This window comes from Oenanthe melanoleuca, chromosome 1 (assembly GCF_029582105.1).
Source record: "Oenanthe melanoleuca isolate GR-GAL-2019-014 chromosome 1, OMel1.0, whole genome shotgun sequence".
NCBI classification, from domain to species: domain Eukaryota; kingdom Metazoa; phylum Chordata; class Aves; order Passeriformes; family Muscicapidae; genus Oenanthe; species Oenanthe melanoleuca.
This window is the reverse complement of record NC_079333.1, coordinates 111,761,625-111,781,307: the sequence shown is the minus strand read 5'-3', so window position 1 is coordinate 111,781,307 and position 19,683 is coordinate 111,761,625. Positions and strand designations below refer to the sequence as shown.

Sequence of the window (19,683 nt, the reverse complement as noted above, 5' to 3'; positions counted from 1 at the left end):
AGGAATTTCTTTATGGAAAGGGCTGGCACGTCCTGGCAGGGGCTGCCCGGGGAGGTCTGGAGTCCCCATCCCTGGAGGTGTCCAGGGAGCAGCTGGATGTGGCACGCAGAGCTCTGGGCTGAGTGACACAGAGGGTCAGTGACAGGCTGGACTCAGCCTTGGAGATTACCAAGCGAAGGCACCGAGATCCTGCTCGGGGTCAGACCGGCGCACACGGGTGCAGGGACCCCGCACAGCCTGTGTCACCGTCACTGCTCCCGCCCGGCCCCGGGCCCGCAGCGCTGCCCCTCGGGGCTGGCAGGAGCCGGGACCCTCGAGCCCCTCCGGTCCAGCCCAGGGCTGGGGGCTCCGGGGGCACCGCAGCCGCGGGGAGCCCCGGCGCTGCCTCCGGCCGTGCCCCCGGCCCTGTCCCGGTGCTGCCCCCGGCCGTGCCCCGGTGCTGCCCCCGGCCCTGTCCCGGTGCTGCCTCCGGCCGTGCCCCAGTGCTGCCCCCGGCCGTGCCCCGGTGCCGCCCCCGGCCGTGCCCCCGGTGCCAGTGCGGGGGCAGCAGGTGCCCTGGAGATGCCGCTGCGGGTAACGGGGGCTCAGCTGGACTGAACTGGTCCGCGGGGCACCGGGGATCGCGCTGCCCGCTCGAACAGCCGGAGCGGCGGGGCGGGCACAGCGCCGGGTCACCGGCCCCGGGAGTATCACCGGGGGGAAGGTGCCCCGTTCCGCCCGGTTCCCGCTGCCACCCTGGGCCGGATCGAGCTGCCCGCCGCCGGCAAAGCCTGGGCTCCCGGTTCCGGCGGGTACGCGGCGCTCTCCGGTGGTGCCGGAAAGGGTCCGGAGACCTCTCGGGGGTCCCGGTGCCGGTACCAGGGAGGGTTCGGAGAGCTCCCGGGGATCCCGGTGCCGGTGAAGGTCCGGAGAGCTCCCAGGGGGTCCCGGTCTCGGTCCGGTGCCGGTGCCGGAGGCGGCGCTGTCCCCCCCGGCCGGAAGCGGAAGTGACGCGCCCCGAGCCCCCCACCCTCCCCCCGCGACCCCCGGCAGCGGAGCGGCCGCCGCAGGTACCGGGGATGGGGGCGGGGAGCGGGGACAGGGGGCACGGGGGACACGGGCGGGCCCGCCGCGCTGCGGGCAGGATGGAGCGGCGGGGGGCGCTGGGGCCCGCGGAGACCCCGCGGCCCGGGCCGGGGCAGCGGGAGCGGTGCGGGGCCCGGTGCATCTGCGGGCAGGCCGCGGGCGGATGCGGATGCGGAGGGCCCGGGCCGGGGGAGCGCGGTGACCGCGGGGCTGCGCTTTCCGCGGGGCAGTGCGGGGTGCCGGCGCTGCGGAAGCTGTCCGGCTCCGTGACACGGGATGCCGAGTCCTTGGGATTGCCCGTGCCGCGGCCCCGGTGCCATCCCCGCTCCCCGCAGGCCCGATGGACGCGGAGGCGCCCCGGGGGCTGTAGCACCCCCTCCCTCCCACCCAGCGGCGGCAGCTGCGGCCGGGCCGGGCCGGGGCCGGGGGTCCGCCCGTCCCGCGCCCTCGCCATGTCGGGGGCCCTGAGCAAGCGCAGCGACCTGGCCAACGACAACCGGTGCCCGGGGCTGAGCCTGGGGCTGGCAGCGCCCCCCGACCCCCGCACCGGCCCCGGCGGCGCCCTGGCCGAGGAGCTGCCCGGCGCCGGCTGGGCCAAGGCCGGGCAGGACCAGAACCGCAACGAGCTGGAGCCGGGCCCGGGCCCGGGCCGGTCCCCCGGGGCGCACGGCGAGTCCCCCGGGGCGCTGCAGCCGGGGCTCCAGGCCCGCAACGCCCGCAACGCCGCCCGCGACCCGCGGGCCCTGCTGATCGGCGCCTCGGAGGAGGAGGAGGAGGAGGAGGATGAGGAGGAGGACGAGGAGGAGGAGGACGGGCCCGGGGTGTCTCCGCCGGCTCTGGGCGCGGAGCGGGGCCTGCGGGAGCCCCCGGGGCGCAGCGCCAGCCACCTCTTCGGGGGGCCCGGCCCCGGCAGCGACGAGGACTCGAGCTGGGCCACGCTGAGCCAGGGCAGCCCCGGCAGCTCCCCCGAGGAGCCAGGTGGGCACCCGACCCGCGGAGCCACAGTGACTTATGGCTGCCCCACGGAGACCCACGGTGACCTCTCGCTGTCCCACGGCTGCCCCATGGAGGCTTCTGACAGTCTCTGTCTGTCCCACAGAGCCCAGGGGCTGCCCCCACCTGCCTCTTCCTGCCATGTCCCCGTGCTCCTATCAGCTCTGCATCTCCGCTAGTCCCTGGCTGTGTGCCCACCCCTGCATCCCTGGGTGCCATCCCTGGTCCCCAGGCGTGGACACTGTCCTGTGTCCCCAGCCCCCTGGACACTGTCCTGTGTCCCCAGGCCTGGACACCGTCCTGTGTCCCCAGCCCCCGTTAGTTCCGTGCCCCCCACTTTGCTCCCTTGTCCCTGTGGAGCCCCCTGGGCCATCCCTGTGTCCCTGGGCACATGGGGCTGGTGGGGCCGTGTGAGGGTGGGCTGACCCCCCGACCCCGTGCCCTGCAGAGTCGCTGTGGCCGTGTGGCGCAGGAGCACACGGGGACCTGCCCCCCGGGTGGCTGCGGGTGCAGGACACCTCAGGCACCTACTACTGGCACGTCCCCACTGGTACCACTCAGTGGGAGCCCCCCGGCGGGCCCCACGAGACCCCTTCCGACGGCAGCACCCCCACCGAGGGGCCCACCGTGAGTGGGGGCTGGGACTGGGGGGGGCTGTAGGGCGGGGGGTGACTGGGGGATGATGGGGGGTGGTTGTGGGGGGCGCAGGACACCCGTGGTTTGGACGTGGCTTGCTCTTGGGGTTACCATGGGACTCCTATAGTGTGCTGTGGGGTGCCTGGGGGGAGCCGTGGGGCACTTGTGGGGTGACTGGGGGGCTGCTGTGGGGCTGCCCTGTGGAGCACCCTGACCCAGCCCCCTGCAGCTCTCCTGGACGAGCTTTGCCCCGGCTGAGACCTTCAATGATGGGGACATGTGGAAGGTGAGAGGGGGTAGTGGAGGGGAAAGGGTGGGGGTTGGTGCCCCCCCAGCCCCACAGAGCCCCCTTGCCTCTAGGACCCCACAGCTGAGGAGGAGGAGGAGGAGGAAGAGGAGGATGAGGAGCCAGGAGTGTCGGACCTGGAGATGCCGTCACCAGGCCCGGGATCACCAGGAGAGGGGTGTGATGTGGGGCACAGGGACTCAGGGGACACATGGGCAGGGCTGTGCCTGGGCCCTGTCGGGATGTGGGAGCCTGGGTGACAAACAGCAGCATGGACAGAGGGTGCCTGGTGTGAAATGGGAGCTGAGGGGGACAGGCCGAGGTGTGGGGCACGGAAAGGGGGTCTTGGGATGGGGGTTGGACTTGGGAGAGTCCCAGGATCTGAAGGCAGGGGCTGGAGAGGAAAATCCAAGGTGCTCAGGGTTCAGTGACCCCAGTGTGGGTTGTGGGGGATCCCAGAGGGCTCTCAGGGATAGGGATTGGGGTGGGGAGGTCTCGGGGTGCAGTCACTGACCCCCCACCCTTCCCCTCGCAGCATGGCCCTGGGCGAGGAGGATGCGCTGGTCTCCAAGGTAGGGCTGGTCTCTCCTGACCCTTCCGGCCCCCAGGGCCCCTTCCCCACTCCCGTGGGGTCTGGTCACTGCCGGGGGGCTGGGGCAGCCAGCCCAGGGATGGTCACCTGCGTGGGAGGGACCTTGGCCCTGCCCCGAGGGCTCGGGGCTCTGCGGTTGGGGCGGTCAGGGCTCGGGTTACTGCCGGGGAGCTGAGGCTGCCCTGCACCATCCCCCTGCCCCCTTGCCCTCACCATCTGTGCCCCACACACCCAGCCCCACACATTCTCCCCTCGCCCCAGGGCCTCCCGGTGCGCTCTCTGGGCTGGGTGCAGCTGCGGGAGGAGGAGCTGGGTCCGGGCCGCAGCAGCAGCACTGTCAGCGCCTGCATCCGGCAGCTCTCGGGGCCTCGTGATGGCCCCCCCGGCTCCTGGGGGGAGGTGAGTGACCCCGGCCCTCTGTGCCCCACATCCACCCCACACTGCTGCCACTGTACCTGGGGGGAGGTGAGTGACCCCGGCCCCCTGTGCCCCCACATCCACCCCACACTGCCCCCACTGTACCTGGGGGGAGGTGAGTGACCCTGGCCCCCTGTGCCCCCACATCCATCCCACACCCTCTCCATGCCCCCGGCTCCGGGGGGGCAGTGCCCTGCTGAGGGTGCCGTGCCCCCAGGCGCGGGCGCTGCTGCTGCTGGAGGAGCGCACGCTGAAGCTCGTGGACCCCCAGGACCGGGCGCTGCTGCACGCGCAGCCCGTGGGCGGCATCCGCGTCTGGGGCGTGGGGCGGCACGGCAGCAGGTGGGCACGTGTGGGGCTGGGGGCACGGGGGTGCCCATGTGTGAGCTTGAGGCGGTGCTGGGGTGCGGTGTGGGGGCTGTGGGGTTCTGGTGTGTGCAGGGACTCAGTACCTGTGGGGCTGGGGATGCTGTGTATGTGGGGTGCGGGCATGGGAGGGTCTGGGTGTGTAGGATGCCTGTGGGGCGTGGGGGTCCCATACTGTGGGGTGGGGGCTCTGGAATGCCACGTGTGTGGAGCTGGGCATGGGGGCATTGTACTTGGAGGGGGCCATGGGGCTGGGGTCCCCACACGGGTGGGGTGTGGGGCTGTGGGGTCCCACATGCAGATGTGGTCCCTTGGGTTGGGCAGATGGGGGCCATGGGGTCCCAACTGTGCACTCCCCCAGAACAGACGGGTGTGGGGCAGAATCACACCTTCCCCTAGGGGAATGTGGGGTGGGTCCTGGGGCTGGGCAGGAGGGACATCTGCCCCCAGCACGCCCTAACCCCGCTCTGTCCTGCTGTGCTGCCGGGGACACAGGGAGAGGTACGGTCCCACCTGCCCCCAGACCCCCAGTGCCCCCAGTCCCGGCTTAGACTGGCTGGGGAGGGGCCCGGGGTGGTCCTGAGCGTCCCCTTGTCCCCCCAGGGACTTTGCCTACGTGGCGCGGGACCCCCTGACGCAGGTGCTGAAGTGCCACGTGTTCCGCTGCGAGGGGCCGGCCAGCGCCATCGCTGCCGGGCTGCACCGCGTCTGTGCCCAGGTGAGACCCCCCAGACCTCCCCAGGACCCCCCAGACTGCCCCTGGGACCTGCACCGTGTCTGTGCCCAAGTGAGACCCCCCTAAAACTTCCCCAGGACCCCTTCTCTGGCTGGCCCCGGGTCTGTGTCCCGGTAAAACCCTCCCAGCGCTCTGCTGGGTTCCCCCCCAAACTGCCACCTTGGCCTGAGCTACGACTCTGCCTAGATGAGACCCCCAAAAAGCCCCCAAGAACCCCCCACCTGGCCTGCACCAGGGCTGGGCCCAGCTGAGACACCCCCAAGACCCCCCAGCCCAGGTAACCCACCCCAAATTCCCCTTCCTTGGTCTGCACCACATCTGTGCCCAGGTGAGACCCCCAGAAACCCGCCAGGACTTGCCCTAGCCTGCAGCACATCTGCACACAGGTGAGACCCCCAGGCCCCTGCAGCGGCCCCCAGGCCTGTTCCTGGGTGAGCCCCTCCCCACCCCGGTGTCCCCACAGACCTGCCGAAGGGCACAGGATCCCTGGGGGTCACTTTGGCTGTCCGTGCTGTGACAGCCCCACGTGTGACATCTGGGGGGCTGTGGGTCACCAGGGGGGTCCCTGGAGGTCGCTGTGCTGTGACATCTGGGTGGCCATGTCCCCTGTCCCCCAGCTGACGGCAGAGCGGCGAAGCGCCCGGGCAGCAGGCAACAGCCTGGGGACAGACCCCCCCCGGCTGGGGGAGCCTCCCCTGCAGGGTACGGGCTGGGGGGCGCCTGGGGGGGACCTGGGGGGCTCTGGGGGGCTGGGAGTGACTGGGAAGGGCTGGAGCGCTGCTGGGGGATAGGGTGACTGCAGGGGAGGGGGCTGTGTCTCTGGGGGTTGCATTCGCTGGGGTAGGGCAGCGGGGAGAGAGGGTGGCTTTTAGGGAGGTTTGGGGGGTGTCTGACGTTGTCCCCCGCCACAGCAGGGCTCCCGGCCCCCAGGAGCAAGGCAGTGCAACTGGGGATGTTTGGAGTACTGGGAATGCTGTGGGGGAGTGTTGGGGTGCTCTGGGGAGGTCTGCCATGTCCCCCCACACTGGAGTGCCCAGTGTCCAAGAGGTCTTGGGGGTGCTGGGTGAGCACTGAGGGGTGGGAAGGGGTTCTGGAGGGGTGTTGGGGCTCTGGGTGTTTTGGGGGCCTCTGGGGGTGTCTGACAGTGCCTCTCCCACAGTGGAGTTCCCAGCCCCCAAGAGTGAGGTGGTTCAGCGCTTCCCCGTGTGTTACCTGGGCTGTGTCCCCGTTGCCAAGCCAGTGGGTGAGTGGGGGGCTCGAGGGGAAGAGGGAGTGTCCCGGGGGGCTCCTGCAGCCAGGTGCAGCTGCTGTGGCTGTGTCCCTGTGTCCCCCAGGCATGGATGTGATCAACGCGGCGCTGGAGGCAGCGCTGGCCCCCGGCTCAGGGGAGCCCCCTGCTCCCACCCCCGTGGTGGTCAGCGTGGCCCCTGCAACCCTCACCATCGCTCACCGCCAGGTGCGTGCCTCCTCGGACCCCCTGTCCACGTCCACCATCACCCACCTCCAGCTGCATCCCCACCTGGGACCACCCCCCTGGCCTAGGGGGGCTGTGGTGACCCCCGTCCTCACTGGTGACCCCTTCCTGTCCTGGGGTCACTTAGCGTCCAGAGACCTATCCTTGTACCAGGGAGCCACGATGGCTCCTTCCATCGTGTCCCCATCCCACCACATCCCGGGGGGCCCTGGGGGGATCCCCTCCCGCCCTGGGGCCTGTGCTGAACCCTCCCAACCCCAGGGTGTCACTGTGACCCCCAACCCTTCCTGGTAGGCTCCTCGGTGACACCCCGCGTGCCCTGCTGGCCCTGTCCCCGCCCTGGGGTGCCCCGGTGCCCCTCCCTGCCCCGGGGCCCCCGCTGACCCCGTGCCCCCAGACAGAGGCGGTGCTGTGCGAGTGCCGCGTGCGGTTCCTGTCCTTCATGGGGGTGGGACGCGACGTCCGCGCCTTCGCCTTCATCATGGCCAGTGCCCCCGGCACCTTCCGCTGCCACATGGTGTGGTGTGAGCCCAACGCCGCGGGGCTCAGCGAGGCGCTGCAGGCCGCCTGCGTGGTGAGTGCCGCCCCCGCTGACCGCTCACTGACCCCCTGCTGACCCCTCATTGACCCCCCGCTGATCCTTCACTGACGCCCCACTGATCCTCTGCTGACCCCTCATTGACCCCACGCTGATCTCCCACTGACCCTCTCACTGACCCCCACACTGACCCCCTCGCTGACCCCACACTAACGCCTCACTGCCCCCACACTCACCCCCCACTGCCCCCTCACTCACCCCCCACTGACCCCTCGCTGACCCCTCACTCACCCCCCCACTGACCCCTCGCTGACCCCTCACTGACACCCCCGCTGACCCCCTCACTGACCCCCTCACTGACTCTCCCACTGACCCCCTGCTGACCCCCCGCTGACCCCTCGCTCCCACAGCTCCGCTACCAGAAGTGCCTGGACGCGCGGCCCCAGGCCTCCAGCTCCTGCCTGCCCGCGCCCCCGGCCGACTCGGTGGCACGGCGGGTGGGCTCCTCCGTGCGCCGGGGGGTGCAGACCCTCCTGGGGACCCTCAAACCGCGGCGGGGAGGGGCGCAGACCCCGTGAGTGGGGCGAGGGCGTGGGGGGCGTGCGGCTGGGCGAGGGGGGGGCAGGCCCACCGACCCAACGCTCCGGGGCACAGAGTTACCCAGGGCGTTGGGTCAGGGGTCCTGCCCCCACCAGTGCCCCCACGCTGGGTCACGCCCCCCCGGGGTCCCCAATGCATGTGGCGTAATGAGGGTCTGTGTTGTACTAAATCATTAATTAATAAACCCATTCCACCAGCCCGGCTCGGCTCTGCGTTTGGCCTCACACAGGCAGGAGCAGCAAGAGGAGGAGGAGGAGGGATGAGGGTGTTGTGTCTGGTTTGGGTCTTCCTAGGATGGTGCAGGTGAAGAGGGACAGTGGGGTCCATCCACACCTTACAAGGGGCCTGATGGGAGTACAGGGACCACGGGCTGATGCCAATTGTGATCCCAATGAGAATCAGGACACGCAGGCAGGATGGTGAATCCAGCATCCAGATTTCGGTCTCCCTAAGTTGTTGTGGCTGAGAATTGAGGAAAAGGACAGTGGTGTTCATCTCACCTGTTTTGGGGGCTGATGCTGATCCAGTTCCAGTCCTGGTGGGAGTGGATAAGGAGGGGTGGTGGTGTCCATTGTGCCTTTATTGTGTAACTGCTGGGACACAGGGACCATGTGCCGCTCCCAACCTCACTGCCAGTGACCTTGTGCCGATCCCGCTCCCAGCCCGCTCCTGTGTGACCCTGTGCTGGCTGCAACCCCACTCCTTGTAACCGTGTCCCTGCCCTGTCCCGTGAGAGTGCTGCCCTGCTGTGGCCGTGTCCCAGCCCTGCAGCCCCTGCTGTGGCCGTGTCCCAGCCCCGGCCCTGGCTCAGCACATCCGCCGCTGCTGCCAGAGCTGCTGGAGGCGCGGGAAGGGCAGCGCGGGGCGCAGGGGCCGGCAGAGCGTGGGGTCGGCGGCACGGCCGGAGCGCAGCGCGCACAGCAGCGCCGCCTTGCAGGGGCCGCCGCAGGGCTCGCGGGGCGGGTGCCCCTTGTGCAGGTGGAACCAGAAGAGCTGGAAGAGCCGCTCGTCGTCCTGCATGCGCCGCACCAGCCGGTCCCAGTCGGCCGGGAAGGCGGCGGGCAGCCCGTAGGCCTGGCGCGCGCCGTAGAGCCGCCGCCAGCGCGGGGCCGTCCCCGGGGGCAGCGCGTTGGCCTCCGTCAGGTTCAGGATGAAGGTCTCGTGGTCCAGCACCGCGTGGGAGCTCCCGGGGTACGAACCGGCCACCTCGTACACCCGGTACCCTGCAACGGGAGGGACGGTCAGCGCCGGGGAACGGGGTGGGGGGACACAGGGTGGGGTTTGGGGTGCACAGGGAACGGGGTGGGGGGACACACGGCGGGGTTTGGGGTGCACAGGGAACGGGGTGGGGGGGACACACGGCGGGGTTTGGGGTGCACAGGGAACGGGGTGGGGGGACACACGGCGGGGTTTGGGGTGCACAGGGAACGGGGTGGGGGGGACACACGGCGGGGTTTGGGGTGCACAGGGAACGGGGTGGGGGGGACACAGGGTGGGGTTTGGGGTGCACAGGGAACGGGGTGGGGGGGAACATACGGTGGGGTTTGGGGTGCACTGGGGATTGGGATGTCGGGGGACACACGGCAGGGTTTGGGGTGCACTGGGGATTGGGGTGGGGGGGACATAGGGTGGGGTTTGGGGCACACAGGTACTGGGGTGGGGGGGGACACGGGGCGGGTTTGGGGTGCACTGGGGATTGGGGTGGGGTGGACATGTGGGGGGGTTTGGGGCACACAGGGATTGGGGTGAGGGGGATGCGTGGGGGAGTTTGGGGCGCACCAGGATTGAGGTTGATGTAGGTGGTGACGCTCGGTGCGACGAAGGCGATGGAGACGGGACGCGAGAGCGTCTCCTCATCGTAGAACAACTCGAACTCGTCCAGGTGAGTGTGCCCGAAGAACTGGGCCGCGATGGTGCCCTCGAACCTGCCGTGGCGGGGGGACGGGGGGTGGCATCCACACTCCCAGACCCCAGCCTGGGACCCCCACCCCAGCCTGGCCCTCGGGTCATGGGGTGGGGGTCTGGTGTGGGGGTCGAGAGCACATGAACAGGGGTCTAGTGTGCAGGGCAGGGGCACAGAGTGGGGGTCTGGCACGTGGGGTGGGGCACACAGTCAGGGGTCTGGCACGTGGGGTGGGGCCCGGGCAGGGGCCAGGCACTGACCTGTTGATGATGCGGTAGTAGTTCCAGCTCCAGCTGCGCAGACAGTGGGCTGGGGGGATGTGCCCGATGATGTGCACCTGTGGGCAGGAAGCCAGGGCTGGGGGTTTGCCCAGGGCCCACTGGGACCCCCCCATATCCCCCCAGAACCCCCCCACACCTTCTCCCCATCACGCTCAGCATCTGCCAGGACCCCCATGAGCCACTGGAGCTGCCCTGCAGGGTCGGTGGCGTTGATGAGGAGCCAGAAGTTGGCCTGGGAGCAGAAGTTCATGTTGAGGGAGACGAGGCGCAGCCCAGGCCAGACCGGTGCCGTGTAGAACCCGCCAGCCCTGTGTGGGAAAGGAGGGTCAGGGCTGCGTGCCCTGACCCACAGACCCTGCGCCCACCCCACAGATCCCCAGCTCTCTGCCACCCGCCCTGCCCACCCGCCTACAGCCCCCAGCCTGGAGCCCTGTTCCCCACAGCCCTCTCTGTACCCCAACCAGCCATGACCCCACTCCTTGCACTTCTCCACCCCCATGAAGCCCCAGCTACCCTGGCACCCCCACTGCCCCTCCAGCATGGAGTCTGCTCTGTGTCTTGCCAGTCTTGAGCCCCCAGTAGCCCAGAGTCCCCAGCTCTGAGCCCCAGCCTGTGCTGCTGCAGCTCCCCTACCCCAGAACACCCGACAATCCAGAGCCCCCAGTCTGGAGCCTCCCAGCCCTGGTACCCCAAATGCCACAGACCCAGGCCCCCAGCAGCCTGGAACCCCCACCCCTGTGCCCTTCTCCCCTTCCCTGGACCCCCAGTAGACTGGAACCCCCACCCCTGTGCCCTTCTCCCCATCCCTGGACCCCCAGTAGACTGGAACCCCCACCCCTGTGCCCTTCTCCCCATCCCTGGACCCCCAACAGACAGAACCCCACCGCAGGGTGCGCAGGGCAGCGGGGGGCAGCCAGTCCTGCCAGGCCTCGGCCATGGCGTCGTACAGCCACGCTGCCGAGCGGTTGCCGCGCACGTAGGGCGGGGGGAAGGCGTTCACCGGGGTGGCCTCGTGGTTGCCCACGGCCGGGAAGACGCGCAACGCGCCGAGGTGGGCGCGCAGCAGCGCCGTCACCGTGCGCAGCGCCCGCAGCTGGTCCCCGCGGCTCTGCTGCCACACGTCGTGCGCGGGGATGTCCCCGGTCCAGTACGCCGCCGCAAAGCCGCCGGCGCCGCTCCTGCCGCTGGTACCGGCGTGACTGGAGCTGTTGGGGAGCTGGGCCAGCAGCGCGTCGATGGTGTGCAGGGGCAGGTCACACTTGCTGTAGCTGCCCCAGAACCCCGCCGCGGCCGGGCCCTCGCCGGGCGCCCCGCGGCAGCACAGCGGGTCGGGGCAGGCGGCGGCGCTGCCCGGCGCGTACTGGCGGTCCCAGTGCAGGTCCGTGAGGAACAGGATGCGGGCGGTGGGCGCTCCGGGAGGCGGCGGCGCGGGGGGCCGCACCGGCGGCTTGGGGGCGGCGGGCAGGGACAGGTTCCAGTCACCCAGGATGTCCCAGTGGCCGCAGTCGGGACCCAGCAGGAGCCCGCAGGCCTCGGGCGGGCGCAGCACGGAGCGAGCCCAGGCTGCCACCACGTCGCCCTGGAACAGCTGCACGGCCTGGCGGCACACGGGCGGCCGCGCCAGCCGCAGCTCCTGGCACAGCCGCGACGCCACGCGCCCCACGCGGGCCACGTTCGGCTCCAGCTGCGGGGAGAGGGACATTCGGGATGGTCCCAGCACCTCCTGCTATCCTCGCTGCCCACCAGCTCCCCAGGCCGGACCCTACACACTGAACTCAGCTGCTGTCACTGGCCTGCGCCTGCCAGCACCCCCGGTACGGGCACGACACCGCCGGTACGGGCACCCCCGGTACGGGCACGGCTCTCCCGGTACGGGCACGGCACCCCCGGTACGGGCACGGCACCCCCGGCACGGGCACGGCACCCCCGGCACGGGCACCCCTGGAACGGGCACCCCCGGCACGGGCACGGCTCCCCCGGTACGGGCACGGCACCCCTGCTATGGGCACGGCTCCCCCGCTGCCATATCCATGCCGTGCCCAGCAGCTCCCCGGGACGGGGCCCTGGCTGCTGTCACTGTCCCCCCACTGGACATCCTGAGGCCAGAAGGGACCCACACGCGCCCCCAGCCCCTCTGTCGCCCAGCCCGGTTTCCTCCTGCCTCCCGTCCCGTCCCGTCCCAGCCCGGCCCGTTCCCCCGAGCGGAGCCGCAGGCAGGACCCGCCCGTCCCCGTTTCTGTCCCCGTTCCCCTTCCAGCCGTCCCAGCCTGTCATTCTCCCGTCCCCGCCCGTCCCGTCCCTGTCCCCATTCCCAGCCTGGTCCCGTGGCTGTCACAAGCCCCGACCTGCCCTGGCCCGTCACGAGGGACTGGCCCGGCCTGTCTCTGCCCTGTCCCTGTGCTGTTCCGCCCTGTCCCGTCACCTCTGTCCCCGTTCCTGTCCCGTTCCTGTCTTCCCCGCTCTGCCAGTCCAAGTGTCCCGGTGTCCGCCCGGTGTCCCCGCGGTGCCCCCCGTGTCCGGCACTGCCCGATGCCCCGTGCCCACCTGCAGCGCCAGGTCCAGCGCCCCGAAGAGCACCCGGCAGGCCGGGCACGACACGTTCCGCCAGCCCCAGCGCGGCGCCTCGGCCGCCAGCCGCTCCTCGGGGCCGGGCGTCGACCCCGCCGACAGCGGCAGCGCCAGCAGCGCCAGCGCAGCCAGGGCCAGCGGCAGCGGCAGCGCCCGGCACGGCGGCAGCGGCAGCGGCAGCGGCAGCGCCCGGCACGGCGGCGGCGGCAGCGGCAGCGGCAGCGATCGGCGCGGCGGCAGCGGCAGCGCCATGGGGCCCAGCGGGGCCCGAACCCCGGCCGCCATGGCCGAGGGAGGGCGGGGCCGGGCGGGGGCGGGGCGAGACACGGTATTCATATGGAGGGGGCGGGGCTGCAGCAGGATCCGCCCCCTCGCCACGGACGAGGGGAGGAGGCGTGGCCGCGGGGGCGTGACCAATGCCGGCGGGGTGAAGTGCAAATGGGGCGTGGCCAGCCGGGGCGGGGAGCCGTATGCAAATGAAGGAGCCGGGAAGTGTAAGGCGCGCGGGGCACGATGGGAGATGGAGTCCTGCGGACGGCGGCGTTCCCGGGGGTCCCGCTCCCCTGGGGTCCCCCTCCCCTGCGTACGGTCACACTCCGGGACGGCACTGGGGGCACCGGGCCCGGGGCTCTCATCCCCCAGCTATCGCCGCCGCCGGGCTCAGCAGATCCCGCAGCGGAGGGTCCCAGCCCGCAGCCCCCCGAGCCGCGCGCGGCGCGATCCCCCGTCCCGCCCGGAGCTGCCTCCGTGCCGGCGGGGCAGGAGCGCTGGGAGCAGCGGCGCAGGTGGGCACGGGGTCTGTTTATTGTGACCGTAGCCGGGGAACAGCGCGGGGAGACCTCGGGCTGGGCTGGGGGTGCCTCGACCTCCCTCAGCCCCCGATCCGCCCAGCCCCAAAGGCTCCTCCCGCCCGCCCCTCGCCCCCACCCAGCCGGGGCTCGGCACTGGGACTGAGCGGGGATGGTGGGCAAGGGCGCCCCGGGGGGGGTGAGACTGGGGGTGCACCGGAGAGGGGCAGGGGGTGCTGGCAGGGCAAGGGGTCATGCTCGGGGGTGCCCAGCTTGCGGTGTGAGGGGGTCTAAGGGGGTTTAGCTCGGGGGTCCCAGGCTGCTGAACTTGGAGAGAAGGGTGTTGGCCATGGGGGGCTCGGGGGGGTCCAGCTCACGCGGGCCCCAGGCACTGGTGTTGGTGGCTCTGCGGTGCCGGCTCAGGGGGGTCCCAGGCTGCTGACGGTGGTGTAGCTGAACTTGGAGAGCGAGGCGCTGGCCATGGGGGGCTCGTCCTCGGGCGGGCGGCGGGGGCAGGCGCGGCGGCAGCCCCAGCCCGCGCAGGTGGCCCCGAAGGCCTTGCGGAAGCGGCGGTTCATGAAGCAGTAGATGAGCGGGTTGGCGCAGGCCGAGGTGTAGGACAGCAGGTGGATGAAGGCGATGGGGGTCCCCGAGAGCGCCCGCTGGGCTGCCCGCGGGGCGAAGGCACGCCAGGTGTTGGCGGCGAAGATGGGCAGCCAGCAGAGGAAGAACATGGCCACGATGACCACCAGCATGCGGATCACGCGCCGCTTGGCCGCCAGCTGGGCCCCCGAGCTGTTGATGCGCGCCCGGTCCTGCTGCGCAGCCGCCCCCAGCGCCCGCAGCTCCAGCGCTGCCCCCGGGCGTGAGAGCTGCAGGTAGCACCCGTCACCCTCATCGCAGGCGGGCGCTGGGTCCGCCCCAGTGCCGCGCTGGGCTGTGGAGGGAGGAGGCATGGTCACAGCCACGGCACTGTAGGGACACATCCCGACACCGTGGGAGCATCCTCCAGGAGGATGGGGGTGGGATGAGGGGACATGGAAATGGCCGTGGCGCCATGGGGACATGCTGCACCCCAAGGCTACAAGGATGTCCCCAGGAAAGGGGGGTTTCCCTGAGGAACGCACCACTGTGGAGAGCAGGGTGAGGGCTCAGCCCTGCCTCTCCTCCTGGGGTGGGCACTCTGCTCACCAACCATCACCCCCAGCGTCATCCCCGCCCGTCCCCTCACCTGCCACCTCCTTCTTGACGTCCAGCTCGAAGCGGATGCCGCGGTAGAGCTCACGGGAGATGAGCCCGTACGCCACCGTCATCACCACGCCTGGGATGAAGAAGAGGACGAGGAGCAGCAGGACGTACCTGGGACAGGTGGCCGCCGTCACTTGGCATCCCCTCTCGCCCGCGTTCGCCCTCCCTCCCCGGGACTCACCAGACCTGCCGGACGCGCTCGCTGGGCCAGTGGTGCGTGCACTGGGCGGGGGGCGGGCGGGGGGCGGCGGGGCGCGTGGTGCTGTACACGGCGTAGGGCAGCATCAGCAGCGCCGCCAGCGCCCAGGTGCCCGCGATGACGCGGCACGCGTGGGACCGCGTCTGCCAGGCGCGCGACTGCAGCGGGTTGCAGATGGCACTGTAGCGCTCGATGGCGATGGCCACCAGGCTGAAGGTGGACACGGCCACCGAGACCCCTGCGGGGAGTGACATGCATGGCGTGACACTGCAGCCGCACACCTCCCCCTGAAGCCCCCCACTGTATTCCGTGTTCCCGTGAGGCAGGGAAAAGCTCCCCACGTATCCATGGGGTAGGGACGAGCCCCCTGCTGTGCCCCACCCCAGTCAGGAGGGAGGGACAGGCCCCCACCGTGCCCCACCCTACCCATGAGGTAGGCGACGAGCTTGCAGACGACGTCGCCGAAGATGAAGGCGCCCATGAGGCCGGGCAGCAGGGTGAAGGGCATGCAGCACAGTGCCAGGAGCAGGTCACTCAGCGCCAGGGACAGCAGGAAGCAGTTGGTGACGGTGCGCAGTCGCCGGTTCAGCGCCAGCACGGCCACCACCAGCGCATTGCCCCCAACGCTCAGCACGAAGATCAGCACGTACAGCACCACACGCACCGCCACGTCCAGCTCTGCGGGCAGCAGGGCACCGGCGCTGCATTGGGACCCTGCGTGCGCCCCAGAGGCGCCCCGAGGACACTCCAGAGGTACCCAGGTGGCACCCTCGAGGCACCGTGAAAGCGCTCCCGAGCCCACCATAGAGACACTCCCATGGCACCCCGAGGGTAGCCCGCTGGCTCCCCAGACACGCTCTGAAGACACCCCAAAGGCACCCCAGCACAGGCCCCGGCACTGGGACACCGGGGCTCCCGCGTGGGCTCCCCGGACTCGGTGCAGACCCATCACGAGTGCATCGTTCCCCCCGTGTGGCAGCCGCCGGGATTTGGGGCGGGCCCCACGCCCCCCGGCTCAATTCCGCGAGGCTGAGGGACATCCAGGTGGGTGCCCCCATCCTGCCCACCCTCCGCCTGGGTGCTGAGCCGTGGCTCCCGCGGCGCCGCGGGGACTGGGCACCCGTACGTGCAGCCCAGTGACAAGCCGGAGTAGGGGCCCCAGCCAGGGATGGGATGGGGTTAGGGGTCTTGGCTCCGGTGGTGGGGTGGGACGGGACCGTCCCAGTCGAGGGTCCAGTTGGAGGTCCCGGCCCCGGCAGCGGGGCGGGGGTGCCGGGCGAGCGGTGTCTGAGTCCGTGGCGTCCCTGCCGGAGTCCCCTCCGCCCTGCTGCCGGCACCGGCACAGCCCGGCGCGTTCTCCTCGGCAGCGCCGAGATCCGCATCGGGACCGCTTGGCAGTGCCGGGGCCACTGGGGACGATGGGTGCGATGAGGGGCACGGCGGGGGACGGGCGGCACCGGTCAGGAGCCGGGAGAACCGGAGCGCCGGCGGCGGGCACCGGGCGGGCACGGCGGGACGAAGCGCGGTGCCGGTGCCGGTGCCGGGGGGCGCAGGGCCGGGCACAAAGGGGGGGTCCCTTCCCGAGTCCATCCCGCTCCGTCCCCCCCCATTCTCACCTCTGGGCGCCGGGGGCCCGCGGAGGCCCCTGCGGAGGAGGTCGCAGACCGAGCCGTTGGTCCCGTTGCCGGTGCCGGCTCCGTTCCCGGTGCCGTTCTCAGAGCGGCACAGCATCTCCTGCAGCGACACGTTGAGGGGCCGGGGGTCCATGGCGGGGACCCCCCCGCCTCCCCCCGCCCCTCCTCCGGCGGGAGGCACCGGGGAGGATCAGGCACCGGGAGGCTCCGGCAGGGACGAGGCTCCGATCCGCTCGGAGCCGCCGGTGGATAAGCGGGGGCGGCGCCCGGCGCGGGGCGGGCCGGGGGCGGGGGGCGGCGGCGGCGGCGAGGGGAGCCCGGGGGGTGCTGGGGGGCGCGGGGGAGGCGGGAACAGCGGGAGCCCGGGGAGGGGGGGCGACGGGCGTGGCAGTGGAGAGTACCGGGAGCGGGGCCCGGGGAGCACCGGGCTGCAGCCGGGGTCCCGGGCGGGTCGGGCAGATCGAGTGGGCTCGCCGGGAGCACTCTCGAGGCACCGGGCGGCGGCCACTGCCGCCACCGCGGGGTCTGTCACTGCGTCCCTGCGGCTGCCCCGGGACGACCCGGCGGGGCTGGGGGTCCCGAGCTGCTCACGGCTCCGAAACTCCATGACCCTGTCCCCATCGCGGCTCCTTCCCCGTCCCGGTCCCTGTCCGGCAGCAGCAGCTGTCGGTGTCACAACGGTGGTCGCTGCTGTGTCCCCGTCCAGGTCACCCTTCAGCACTGCGGAACTAATCCCGCGGCACCCCCCTCCCTCGTGGGACCCCGGCCCCCTGAGCCCCGGAGAGATCGTGTGCCCCTCTGGAACTCCGTGACCCAAAGGGACCCTGTGCCCTGGGGAGAGCCTGTGCCCCGCTGGGACCGTAGGTGCCACCGCGACCTCGTGCCCCAGTCCGCCTCTGTGCCCTGGGGGGACCCTGTGCCCTGAGGGGACCCTGTGCCATGGGGGTGCCGTGTGCCCTGAGGGGAGCCTGTGTCCCCTTGGGGCCATACATGCCACGAGGACCTCGTGCCCCAGCCTGCCTCTGTGCCCTGGGGGGACCCTGCACCATGGGGGTATCGTGTGCTTTGGGAGGACCTTGCACGTCGCTCGGACCCTGTGCTCTGGGGGGACTCTGTGCTCTGCGAGGACCCTGTGCCTTGGAGGGGCCCTGCACCCCAGTGGGACCCCATCCTCCTGCAGACCCTGGCTCCTGGGCAGGACCCTGTGCCCTGGGGGCACCCGGCACCCCAGTGGGACCCCATCCTCCTGCAGACCCTGGCTCCTGGGCAGGACCCTGTGCCCTGGGGGCACCCGGCACCTCAGTGGGACCCCATCCTCCTGCAGACCCTGGCTCCTGGGCAGGACCCTGTGCCGTGGGGGCACCCGGCACCCCAGTGGGACCCCATCCTCCTGCAGACCCTGGCTCCTGGGCAGGACCCTGTGCCCTGGGGGCACCCGGCACCCCAGTGGGACCCCATCCTCCTGCAGACCCTGGCTCCTGGGCAGGACCCTGTGCCCTGGGGGCACCCGGCACCTCAGTGGGACCCCATCCTCCTGCAGACCCTGGCTCCTGGGCAGGACCCTGTGCCCTGGGGGCACCCGGCACCCCAGTGGGACCCCATCCTCCTGCAGACCCTGGCTCCTGGGCAGGACCCTGTGCCCTGGGGGCAGCCTGCGCCTTGGAGGGCCGCTGTGCCCTGGCTGAGCCCGGCACTCCGGGGGGGCCCTGTGCCCCAGCAGGGCCCTGTGTCCTGGCCGGTCCCGCTGCCCGGTCTGTCCGCCCCGCTCTGTCCCGCCGTTGCTGCCGTCCCTCGAGGCGCTGGACGCGCAGGGCCATGCGCAGGGCGCTGGCCTCCAGCTGTGCCAGCAGCCGGGCTGCCCGTGTCTGGAGCCCCTCCAGGGCCACCTCCAGCCCCTGCAGCCGCCGTTGCGCCTCGGCCTCGGCCGCCAGCGCCGCCGCCTCGGCTCCGGTGTCGAGCCGGCCCATCCGCAGCAGCAGCTCCCGGCCCTTGGCCTCCATGGCAGCGCGGGCAGCGGGGAACTCGGCCAGCACCTCGGCCAGGTCCTCCTTGCCCAGGCAGAACAGGTCCGAGTAGCCGATGCTCAGGATGTTGGCAGTGCGCCGGTTCCCTGCCGTGTTGCCTGCGGGCAGGGGGCCGTGAGCCCGAGGGGGCAGCGGGGCAGCACCGGGGCGCGGTGCGCAGCTCACCCTTGATGTTGATGAGGCTGATCTCCCCGAAGTAGAGCCCCTCGCCCAGCACGGCCAGCTGCGTGACGCCGTCCTCGGCCACCACGGCCAGGCGGCCCTCGCGGATGAAGTACATCTCGCGGCCCACGTCCCCGCGCCGGCACACGAACTCGCCGGGCCCGAAGACCTGCGGCCGCAGGCGCAGCACCAGCTGGCGCAGCACGCCGCGCTCCCAGCTGCGGAACAGCCCGACGCGCCGCAGGGCCTCCAGGTGCACGCTGGCCGCCACCTCGGCGCGCAGCCCCCGCGGCAGCTGCTGCAGCGCGTCCCACTCGGCCGGCAGCTTGCGCTGCGCCCGCAAGTGCTGGTGCCAGCGCACCACGCGCCCCGCCAGCCGCCCGCCCACGCCCCACGCCCGCAGGTACCGCCGCACCGGCCCCGCGTCGGGGTACAGGGCGGTGGATGCCGAGCTGAGGTTGACTATGACGGTGCTGATGCTGCCGGTGATGGTGGCGAAGCCCAGCACGGCCAGGAGGAAGCCGGCTGTGAGGAAGAGGAACTCCTCCTCGCGCTGCGGTGCCGGCGTGTCACCCACCATGGCCAGGACCAGCGTGGAGAAGTAGAAGCTGTGCAGGTAGCGGCGCAGCGGGCGGGCGGAGCTGGGGCACACCCAGGGGTCCGCGCCCAGCCCCAGGTGCGCCGACAGCGCGAAGTAGAGGCAGCCGTGCCAGTGGATGCCCAGCAGCAGGTACAGCATCAGCTTGGCCATGCGGAACACGTTGGGCCATCCCGTGCGCGTCTCGCAGCGGTCGAAGGCCTCGAAGAGCCGTGGCACCCGCAGGCAGCGGTTGGCACGTGCTGCCGGCACCCCCGGGACCCTGGGGACCCCTGGGAGCAGGCAGAGCAGCTCGGTGGGCAGCACGGCCAGCACGTCCCAGGGGAAGGTCCCGGAGCCCAGGTAGCGCCGCCGCGTCAGGCTGACGTCCCGCACCAGGATCCCGTCCTCTAGGAAAGCTGGGGACAGCCAGGGCAGCCGTGACACTGCGGGGCACCCAGGGCAGCCAGGGCAGCCGTGACACTGCAGGGCACTCAGGGCACCCGGGGCAGCCGTGACACTGCGGGGCAGCCGGAGCACCTAGGGCAGCCAGGGCAGCTGTGACATTGCAGGGCAGCCGTGGCACTGCGGGGCAC

At 71.8% G+C, this 19,683-nt stretch overlaps 3 protein-coding genes across 3 annotated transcripts; 1 reads left to right on the top strand and 2 right to left on the bottom strand.

Moving 5' to 3' along the window:
• The first annotated feature begins 138 nt into the window (after positions 1 to 138).
• Positions 139 to 7,899, top strand: APBB1 (amyloid beta precursor protein binding family B member 1). The gene is made up of 13 exons (XM_056495307.1): positions 139 to 1,049; positions 1,401 to 2,043; positions 2,507 to 2,685; positions 3,055 to 3,158; positions 3,516 to 3,552; positions 3,834 to 3,971; positions 4,207 to 4,331; positions 4,959 to 5,073; positions 5,709 to 5,793; positions 6,251 to 6,334; positions 6,426 to 6,547; positions 6,963 to 7,139; positions 7,514 to 7,899. The coding sequence occupies exons 2-13, from the start codon at positions 1,518 to 1,520 to the stop codon at positions 7,679 to 7,681; spliced, it is 1,860 nt and encodes a 619-aa protein (XP_056351282.1). The 5' UTR covers positions 139 to 1,049; positions 1,401 to 1,517; the 3' UTR covers positions 7,682 to 7,899.
• A 366-nt stretch (positions 7,900 to 8,265) lies between these two features.
• Positions 8,266 to 12,754, bottom strand: SMPD1 (sphingomyelin phosphodiesterase 1). The gene is made up of 6 exons (XM_056495320.1): positions 12,432 to 12,754; positions 10,772 to 11,571; positions 10,024 to 10,195; positions 9,867 to 9,943; positions 9,483 to 9,628; positions 8,266 to 8,926 (listed from the first exon to the last, which is right to left on the bottom strand). Exons 1-6 carry the CDS (start codon positions 12,738 to 12,740, stop codon positions 8,511 to 8,513), a joined length of 1,920 nt encoding a protein of 639 aa, XP_056351295.1. The 5' UTR covers positions 12,741 to 12,754; the 3' UTR covers positions 8,266 to 8,510.
• A 484-nt stretch (positions 12,755 to 13,238) lies between these two features.
• On the bottom strand, positions 13,239 to 16,555 carry CCKBR (cholecystokinin B receptor). Its single transcript, XM_056494090.1, has 5 exons — positions 16,307 to 16,555; positions 15,117 to 15,368; positions 14,673 to 14,928; positions 14,475 to 14,602; positions 13,239 to 14,180 (listed from the first exon to the last, which is right to left on the bottom strand). The coding sequence occupies exons 1-5, from the start codon at positions 16,455 to 16,457 to the stop codon at positions 13,663 to 13,665; spliced, it is 1,305 nt and encodes a 434-aa protein (XP_056350065.1). The 5' UTR covers positions 16,458 to 16,555; the 3' UTR covers positions 13,239 to 13,662.
• Between the last annotated feature and the right edge of the window lie 3,128 nt (positions 16,556 to 19,683).